General features: G+C 43.7%; 1 protein-coding gene across 1 annotated transcript; it reads left to right on the top strand.

Annotated features, from left to right (window-relative positions):
* The first annotated feature begins 3,649 nt into the window (after positions 1–3,649).
* On the top strand, positions 3,650–10,174 carry LOC139473229 (uncharacterized). The gene is made up of 4 exons (XM_071255758.1): positions 3,650–3,716; positions 5,925–5,988; positions 7,371–7,409; positions 8,247–10,174. The coding sequence occupies exons 1-4, from the start codon at positions 3,701–3,703 to the stop codon at positions 8,683–8,685; spliced, it is 558 nt and encodes a 185-aa protein (XP_071111859.1). The 5' UTR covers positions 3,650–3,700; the 3' UTR covers positions 8,686–10,174.

Genomic DNA, 10,174 nt, shown 5'->3' with positions numbered 1-10,174 from the left:
GGTCAGGCTCGCTGACTTGGTTGATGCATGTCATCGTATCCCAATTGCGTGGATCGATGCTCATGATATCAATCACTGGATTGTCTGGCCCAGACTCGATTATTTACAGACAGCCCTCATATAGCTGGAATATTGCGTCTTTAAACAACATCGATGTAGCGCATCAGGTGTCATTGTTGGATGTGACCTCCTAAGTGTTTGTTACATATCCTAACAGTATTTATGAAGGGCGTGTGAATGTTTGTGTGCAGTAGTTGTTCCATCGCCAAACTGACACTGTCTTGATCTATTCCACAGTTATCACTAGATGCAAAAAACAACAAACATAAATATTACAGACACTTGGGGTTGAAAATTTGAAGAAAACAATGCCCGACAAAATGCACGGAACAGAAACATTTTCCCTAAATGAACACTCACCCGGTTCATGCAATAAGACTCACAGTCTGTAATATTGATGTTTCCGTATATAGCATGGTGCAATGAAAAGAGATGAACACTTGCAGTAATTATTTGTCATGCGTAACTGTCACACGTTTTGGTCTAAATTGCTAAAGCTGCATAGACTTAATTGTTCTGCTTACTGAATGGCTGACTGAACGGAAATGAGCAATACATCTGTAGCCTTGAACAGGTATCGGTGTGCGAAAGGACATGGCGATACAGGCTAGAGTTTTTATTCGTCAAGTGAGTGAGTGAGTTGGGTTTGACGCCGCTTTTAACAGTATTCCAGTTATATCTCGGCGTGTCAGCTTAATGTGGGAGGAAAGCCCGAAGTGATGCAGGTCTCAGACGTTAACCATTTCGGAGAAACCCGCGAGCGTGGGTATGGTGCTGACAAACCTAGAAACCGAAACCGAACCGGGATTCGAACCCACAATCATAGGTTTCTGGCGTGCCCAAGGGACGCGACTCTGACGACTGGGCCACCCGTGCCGCCTTATTCGTCAAGAGGTCAGATACAAAATATACTTGGTTACCATAGGATCTTTACCGACACGTCGCGCTCCATAATAGAATAAAAATCTTGTCATCCATAAAATATCTTGCTTGAGGGCTCAGTCACACATTCAGGATTTTTCCTGCCGTCCTTGATAGGACCATTCCCGATTAAAATTTGTCAAAAATCTGATCAAGATGCTGTGATTCGTGGCGGAAAGTTCACAAATTTGTTAAATCATTTATTTAATCACGACAGCTACAGATATTGTTCAGGAAGCGTCCCGATCCAGCCGTTTCTAGCCGAATTCGTCCCGATTCTCCCGTTCTCAATCCGAATCTGATCCCATTTGTATCTTCCGCATGGTACAAAACGACCGAATCTGTCGACAGAGATCAGACAGTGACCGGACAGTGAACCGACAGTGAACCAACAAAGACGGTTCGCATTCGGCGAGATCTGGACGCAATCTTGACTCAGTCGACAAGAAACGGCAATGAACAATTCATGTCCGTTCATCACGACAGCGTCTCGATCCACAGGACGACGCCCAGACAACACAGGACATTGTTACGATATTGATCCGATACAGCAGAATCTGTCACGACATAGTCACGATGGTGGAGTTTCCCGAATGTTACGGGACGCACCATACTGTCGGGAGTGCTTCGCCGTGCTTCGACGTGTCGAGCGAACGCCCCAGCCACCAGGCAAAGCTTCCCTCCCCCTGCACTTTCGGGGAGACCCGTGAAGATCCGGGGTAGAATAGGTCTTCAGAAACCCATGCTTGCCGTAAAAGGCGACTATGCTTGTCGTAAGAGGCAACTAACGGGATCGGGTGGTCAGGCTCGCTGACTTGGTTGATGCATGTCATCGATACCAATTGCGTGGATCGATGCTCATGGTGTCAGTCACTGGATTGTCTGGCCCAGACTCGATTATTTACAGACCGCCGTCATATTGCTGGAATATTGCTGAGTGCGGCGTTAAACAACAAACCAACCAACCAACGTTCGGGGAGCAACAACTGGTACTGTTTCTAATAACGGCGAAGAGATGCTTTGATTTGAATGCTGACAAAGACAGTACTGTTTTCAGGTGGACTGACAAACGAGGGCTCCCAATTACTGTAATATCTACCGCCATCTGACGTGACCTTCTAGGGTGGCAACTCAAGTAACTGTTGATTTGTGGACCTGAGACAAGGCTTGCAGGGTCATTTTGGGTCATAGCATACACGTATCACTGCACATACAAATATATGGTTGTATGTTGTTACGGTTGTATAATACAGAGTCTGAACTACAGTGGTTTTATACAGACATAGTCATGCTTCGGCTTCGTGTCGCCAGTTATTATGAGGTCAGGCGTTGTACGTTGGTGTAAACATCTCCTACCTCACAGATGTGTCACCAAATGTTCACATCTATAGAATAGTATTACATCTATCTAAATAACACACACGCCACGCCCTCCCCCGAAAATCAAAGTTAGAATTGGACTTTGGGAGCCCATGTTTGTCGTAAGAGGCGACTGACGAGATCGGGTGATCATGTTCACTGTCTTATGATGAATGTCATATAGTATCCCAAATGTGTAGATTGATACGCATGATATCAATCACTGGATAATCTAGTCCACACTGAATTAATTACAGACCGCTGTGATATAGCTAGAATATTGCTGAGTGCGGCGTCAAACGACCAATAAACAAACATATCTAAAAACCACTTTATTTTGTCAGAGATCGTTTGTATTTAACGCAAATACGATGTTCGAAACTATTTTAACATAGTCTTTTGGGAGAGTTTGGTCTGTCCGACTTTGTAGAGGTCACAGATCATCGTATTTAAAGCAGACGCTTTGGCTAAAGTGAACCTCCTCTTCACCAGAACCACTCTGAAACGTGTTTGTTCTGACCTGGCTGCCCATGACACTTTGAACGTCGTTTAGTTCGAACATTTGACTTTCCTTTGCATGTGTGTGTGACGATTGCCACCAGTGAGTCAGGATACGCTCACCTTAAAAGCTTTTCGCGACCACCTAGTATCATAACTATTTGATAGTGATTCATAAACACATGTTTATGATGTAATCGGAATCCTTTAATCGACTCTGCTTTGTGCAGAGATTTCTATTGGATAAGGACGGGGTTTGTCGCTTTAATTAAATTATTCTTCGTTCAGTTCGCTTTATATCATAAATGTCACGATGACACAGTGAACTGCCACTGCGTGGAATCCAAATATTCTAAAGTAAGCTCTACTTCCCGTCCCTTTTCAGTGCAAATTGACCCTGACAGAAGTATCCGTATTTAACTTCATCTAACTTCCTTGCTGGTACGCGCATAATGCAAATTTGTATCACAATAGTTGGAAATATTTGATACTTTCAAATCCTATTTCGCTTAACGAATTCCTCTTTTACATGTAACCGAGCTCAGCCACGCCCACGGACCGCTTAACTTTCTGATTTTCAAGCGATTTACTCGCAATAACGTAATTATGTTTCACGATTTTGATTTATTTTTCATTACTGCCATGTGTGTATGTTGCATTAAAAAGATGAAGGTACAGTTGTCAATAATTGGCTATTTAGCGAATAATAAGGTTAGCCCGGCCCGGCCCGGCCTGACATTTACATTTTATAGGTATTCCCTAGTTTCTCTTCCTGTCTCGAGGACTCACTGCATACCAACGCGGAGGTCACATCCTGTCACTTGTGTTTCCCTGTGAGTCATCAGTGAATCACGGTCAGCTAATGGCGGAGAATGGTGGTAGGTTTCTTTGTATTTAATAACTGTCAGGTATGGTGTTTACAACTCCAGCATCAGTTTGCTGTCGCACCGTCGTATCGATCAGCAATGACTTTTGCACACGTCACACATGTCTTGCTCTTATGAACATGGGAGTGTGGGATACTCGCCAGAGGCGCACACAGGATTTTGAAAAAATGTATGTGTGTGTGTGTCTGTGTCTGTGTGTGTGTGTGTGTGTCTATGTTGATGTATCTGTGTCTGTGTCTGTCTGTGTATTTGTCTTTGTTGATGACTGCCTTCCTGTTTGTCTGCAGAGTTGCGTCCCTTGGGCACGCTAGGAACCTATGATTGTGGCTTCGAATCCCGGTTCGCCCCGATTATGTTTCTAGGTTTGTCAGCGCCATACCCCTGCCCGTGGGTTTCGCCGAAGTGGTAAACGTCTGAGACCTGCATCACTTCGGGCTTTCCTTCAACATTAAGCTGACACGTCATGATATAACTGGATTACAGTTAAAAGCGGCGTTAAACCCAACTCACTCACTCACTCACTCACTCACTCACTCACTCACACATCCACGTAGTTACACGTCTTCCACCTGCATCACTCCAGGGATACTTCCCAAGTTGACACACCACCATATAACAGAAATACTGATATAACCAGTGTTAAATCCAACTCACTCACTCACTCACTCATCCACGTGGTTACACGTCTTCGTCCTGCATCACCCCGGGGATACTTCCCAAGTTGACACACCACCATATAACAGAAATACTGATATAACCAATGTTAAATCCAACTCACTCACTCACTCACTCACTCACTCACTCACTCACTCACACATCCACGTGGTTACACGTCTTCGACCTGCATCACTCCGGGGATACCTACCAAGTTGACACACCACCATATAACAGACATACTGATATAACCAGTGTTAAACCCGACTCACTCACTCACTCATCCAAGTAGTTTCACGTCCACAACCTGCATCACTCCGGGGATACCTCCCAAGTTGACACACCACCATATAACAGATATACTGATATAACCAGTGTTAAACCCGACTCACTCACTCACTCACTCATCCACGTAGTTACACGTCTACGGCCTGCATCACCCCGGGGATACTTCCCAAGTTGACACACCACCGTATAACAGAAATACCGATATAACCAGTGTTAAACCCGACTCACTCACTTAATGACTGACCCAAGTAGTTATACGTCCACGACCTGCATCACTCCGGGGATACCTACCAAGTTGACACTCCACCATATAACAGAAATACTGATATAACCAGTGTTAAACACAATTAACTCATGGACGTTTGTGTCCAACACCACGTGGACTAAACGCTGGATACTATGGATGCGAGGGAAGAGACACGGCGAACGGTTATGAGTGTGAAAATTAACCTCACACTTTGTATGCCCCTGTAAAAGATAGACACGTATTTCTCACGTGTGTGTATTGCAATGTATTGCTTAAAAGTTGCTCGATCAAGGTAACAATTACTAAGGCCAAAGGAAAGCTTTCAAAACGTTTTACGGTGGACATATGCAGGACATTAACACGTGGTTCCCGTGGGTTTTTTTCAGGTGAATAACTGACTTGCCTTCGCATGTGTTTGTGCCGCCGGTGGAGCAGGATACGCTCACATTTTCGCCAATATCTGGTGTCACCATTATCTGATAGTGATTCATAAACACATTCTCATTAGAAAGTCGGAGAAAATCTCATCACAAGGGATACATATTTCAAATCTATTGGCAGAGTTTACTCATGAATATGGAAAGGGTGCGCTTTTAGTTTTGACAGAAGTGGTGTATATACATACAAACATAAAATAAAAATAAAATATCTTGTAAGATAAGTTTTATTTCCTTGTAGACACTGTGAGTGAGTTGGTTTTAACGCCCACTCGTTTTATCTCGGCGTATCAGGTAAATGTGGGAGGAAAGGCCGAAGTGGTGGTCTTAGACGTTTACCAGATCGGTGAAACCCACGAGCACGGGTAAGGCGCTGACAAACCTAGAAACATAATCGGGGCGAACCGGGATTCGAACCCACAATCATAGGTTTCTTGCGTGCCCAAGGGACGCAACTCTGCACAGCGAATCGCGGCACCGTAGACGACTGGGCCACCCATGTAGATACTGTAACTATTAGCGGAAGGTATTTTACAATTTTGGAACATACACATTTTAGTTGTATCTTTGCAGATATCGACCCATCCCATGGTGATGGCAAACCGACACAAGAACAGATAGAAATGGTTTCCCTGAGGTGAGAGGGCTATTGTACATACTTCAGTGACAAGGCAGACACAATTTTATGGATAACAACTTCTTTAATACTGTGAATACTTAAAACTTAATACTTAAGTTGTTATTTCATAGACCGCGTCCGTGGTCTAATTGTAGAGCGTCCGCCCGGAGAGCGGAAGGTCTGGGGTTCGATCCCCAGCCACGTCATACCAAAAGACGTTAAAAGATGGTACTTGTTGTTACCCTGTCTGGCGCTCGGCATTAAGGGGCTAAAACAAGGACTGGTCGGCTCGCGGTCAGTATAGTGTGTCTGAATGGGGTATTCATGTTAAACTGCGCCATGGTATCTCAGGGTGCTAGCACTATAAATAGGCATCAGTCCTGACTAGTACAAGCAGCCACACACACACGTGCATGCACGTCGCTATAAGTGCAATAATCTTGGACGCGACGTTAAACCCCATTTCACCTCACCTGTTATTTCATAAAATCGTGTCTACCTTGTCATCCGCCAACTCCTAAGTAATGCCTAAAAAAAATTTAAAATTCATACTTCAGTGTTTGAATAAATCCACTCAATAGTTGCAATAGTATCCACTCAATTAGATGAACTAATATCAGGTGGGTTCCCTGAAGGTTAAAAACGTATTGTTTTACATTTCTTGCTCCTCTGAAGTTTTATTCATGTTCCAAAATGAAACAGAGGTATTATGAACCTTACACAAACATACCATATACGCATTATTAATTTTTTTGTCCATCTGTCATTATATTACTCATTATGTTACACATGAGGGCACGAATATATGTTTCAGTATTTCTTACTGAGCGTTATACGGAAAAATCCCTAGCAACGTGGCGTCATATGAACGCATTCTCGTAAATAAATGACGTCATCCACTGAGATAATGACGTCATCCACTGTTTATGTTGTCATGACGATGTCATGTGACGTCGCTCAAGACTCGGACATTAATTCAACCGGGACTGATCATCCGCAATTCACACATTCATGGGTTATTCTCTGTTGAGGAACTACCTGTGAAAAATAATATTTGCTTCTGTCGTCTAGCCAAGAATGTTTGATTGTTTGTTGTCAGCAATTTTCCAGTTTTATGACGGCGGTCTGTATCAAATCGAGTCTGGACCAGACAATCCAGTGATTGACATACTGGGCATCGATCCACGCAGTTGGTATCGATGACATGCATCAACCAAGTCAGCGAGCCTGACCACCCGATCTCGTTAGTCGCCTCTTACGACAAGCATAGTCGCCTTATGACAGGCCGCTGTCACATGGCTGGAATATTTCTGGGTGCGGCGTTAAACAAACAAACAAACAAACATTAACATAAGTTTTCTTTATAAAATTACATTATGTCTATGTATCATTTTTTGCAGAGACGTGGAAAACAACACCTATACTTCTTATACGGAAAGGTAAGTTAAAATGCTCCAAAATATTTATTCGGGAAGATGTTCTTAAACTAGAACATAATACATCACAGAACTGTTCATTCCACATCACTCAAATAAAGTTTTGCGTACACATATAAGTAATTACAATAAAGAGCCAAGCGTGGATGAACATACTGTGAAATTTTAGTGTATTTCTACAAAGAAAGATGTGCCTTTTATGTCAAATTTTGGTTTGCATAGTTCTGACAAGGCGGTCTGGATCCCTGCAACCATTGTGCACACATATCATGGAACCCATATCAATCTACCTGTGTGATAAACCTAAATATCTATTAACGATATTGGCATGACATTAGAAATTATAAAGAAACAAGTCTCGTCACGTGACATTGTCTGTTTGGACGTTGGTGTAGCCTAGTTGTCAAAGCAGTCGTTCGTTCGAGTATGGGTACAATGTGAGAAGCCGATTGATGGTGTCATCCGCCGTTATGATGCTGGAATACTGTCAATACATGTACAAGAGGGCACTGGTGGCCCAGTCGTCGAAGGCGCCGCGATTCGCTGTGCAGAGTTGCGTTCCTTGGCCACGCCAGAAACCTGTGGTTGTGGGTTCGAATCCCGGTTCGCCCCGATTATGTTTCTAGGTTTGCCAGCACCATACCCGTGCTCGTGGGTTTCGCCGAAGTGGTAAACGTCTGAGACCTGCATCACTTTGGACTTTCCTCCCACATTAAGCTGACACGCCCTGATATGCCTGGAATACTGTTAAAAGCGGCGTTAAACCCAAATCACTCACTCACTCAGTACATATACAACCTCACTCACTCATTCACTCACTTAATTTCTCATTTGTTTCAGTTTTCATGATGTTTATATCTGGATGCCAAAAGGGACACAGGTGGGTCACGCATCTGTTATGTTGAGTAATGGTACGTACATCAGCTTATGGCCACACGACAACAAAAAGAAATGTGGAGTGTTTAAGAAGGTTCAGGGTAGAAGCGACCGTCCAGAAGACGACATTTATAAAGAATCATTCGAGCCACATTATACTTTCAGGATACCTGCTAAAAAGTTGGATGTATTAAAAATGCAAGCTTTCTGGGATGAATGGAAAAGAACCGGTCATTACGCTTTATTTTTCGGAAACTGTTGCTGGCTTGTGTACAGTATCTTGCGCGAAGGTGGAGCGCCTAGAAGTGCAACTTTGTTGTGGCGACCAGTAACATTGCGAAGGTACTTGAGGATCTATGAGAATGATGGACATTGGATCAGGTCCTTCTTCAATCTATGGTGATTATACTTCTGAACACAGTATCTTGCGCGAAGGTGGAGCGCCTAGTAGTGCAACTGTGTTGTGGCGACCAGAAACCTTGCGAAGGTACTTGAGGATCTATGAGAATGATGGACATTGGATCAGGTCCTTCTTCAATCTATGGTGATTATACTTCTGAACACAGTATCTTGCGCGAAAGTGGAGCGCCTAGAAGTGCAACTGTGTTGTGGCGACCAGAAACCTTGCGAAGGTACTTGAGGATCTATGAGAATGATGGGCATTGGATCAGGTCCTTCTTCAATCTATGGTGATTATACTTCTGAACGAATGGATTCTCCATGTACTTGTCGTGCACGACCTCTGATAAATGAATGGACGAAAGCTCCCTTGGACCGACATTAATGGCCTCAACGTTCACTCGGGAGGATTCTACATGTGTGGCATGTCATTTGTATCACAATGTTTTAGTGAATCGTGAGCTTATGTTCTGTCTTCCCTTCCATTTGACAGAGATACAGTTCCCCGTTGGTGGGGAAGGTGGGCATTTGGTATGAAAACATCATTACAAGTCTGAGTGCAAGACACTATTGCTCACCAAGAACAAGTGAACGAAATATGTCCAGAGAAAGTATTCGCCAATTAACAAGGAGAGCATGGCTAATAATTGGCTGCATGATGAAGTCTGTTGGGGACAGCAGGTCCGCAATGGCATCTGCTCGAAACTTAAAAGAACAGTGTTACGGTTACAAGGCAGCTTCTTATTTGTAAGATATTATATTTTTAACAAAAATTATATATTTTTACAACATCGTCAAATTTTCAATCCGTGTCCGTAATGGGGAGATAGTGGATATGTGGATAGTCAATGCAATGGCCACACAACGAACATTTGCCCCAGAAGTTCACAAGTGACTCAGACGACTGCACACGTTGCACTGCACATAACACGCTGAGCAACAACCGACGGAGACCGCCTCCGTGGTCTAGTGGTAGACCGTCCGTTCGGAGAGCGGAAGGTCCGGTGTTCGATCCCCGGCCGCGTCATACCAAAAGACCTTAAAAGATGGTACTTGTTGTTACCCTGTCTGGCGCTCGGCATTTAGGGGCTAAAACATGCACTTGTCGGCTCGGAGTCAGTACACCGTGTCTGAGTGAGGTATTCATGTTAAACTGCTGCATGGTATCTCAGTGAGCTAGCACTATATATCGGCATCAGTCCGGACGAGTACAAGCAGCCACACACTAACAGACGTCCATTCACGTCGCTCTATAAGTGCAATAATCTTGGACGCGACGTTAGACCCGATTTCACCTCACCACAAACAACGGAAAGCTATGTGCCCTTTGAAATAAAAATTGTAAGAGCCAAAGCCATTTTATGGGTGTTTCAGTAAACATTTTGCTATGCGCACGTAACTCTGTACTGTGTAGACAGTCAGTCGTGCGATGTACACAGTTTCCGTGTGCTGCATCCATTTGCATCCATATTGTTTCAGTGTTAAATTGTGTA

Source organism: Haliotis cracherodii, unplaced genomic scaffold (genome assembly GCF_022045235.1).
Source record: "Haliotis cracherodii isolate W230 unplaced genomic scaffold, xgHalCrac1.p SCAF_27, whole genome shotgun sequence".
Classification (NCBI taxonomy): Eukaryota; Metazoa; Mollusca; class Gastropoda; order Lepetellida; family Haliotidae; genus Haliotis; species Haliotis cracherodii.
This window is presented reverse-complemented; position numbering and strand designations above follow the sequence as displayed.

Coding starts and splice junctions, on each gene's coding strand:
- LOC139473229 (XM_071255758.1), top strand. Junction 5,989..7,370: donor ATAGAAATGGTTTCCCTGAG/GTGAGAGGGCTA, acceptor CATTTTTTGCAG/AGACGTGGAAAACAACACCT. Junction 7,410..8,246: donor TATACTTCTTATACGGAAAG/GTAAGTTAAAAT, acceptor CATTTGTTTCAG/TTTTCATGATGTTTATATCT.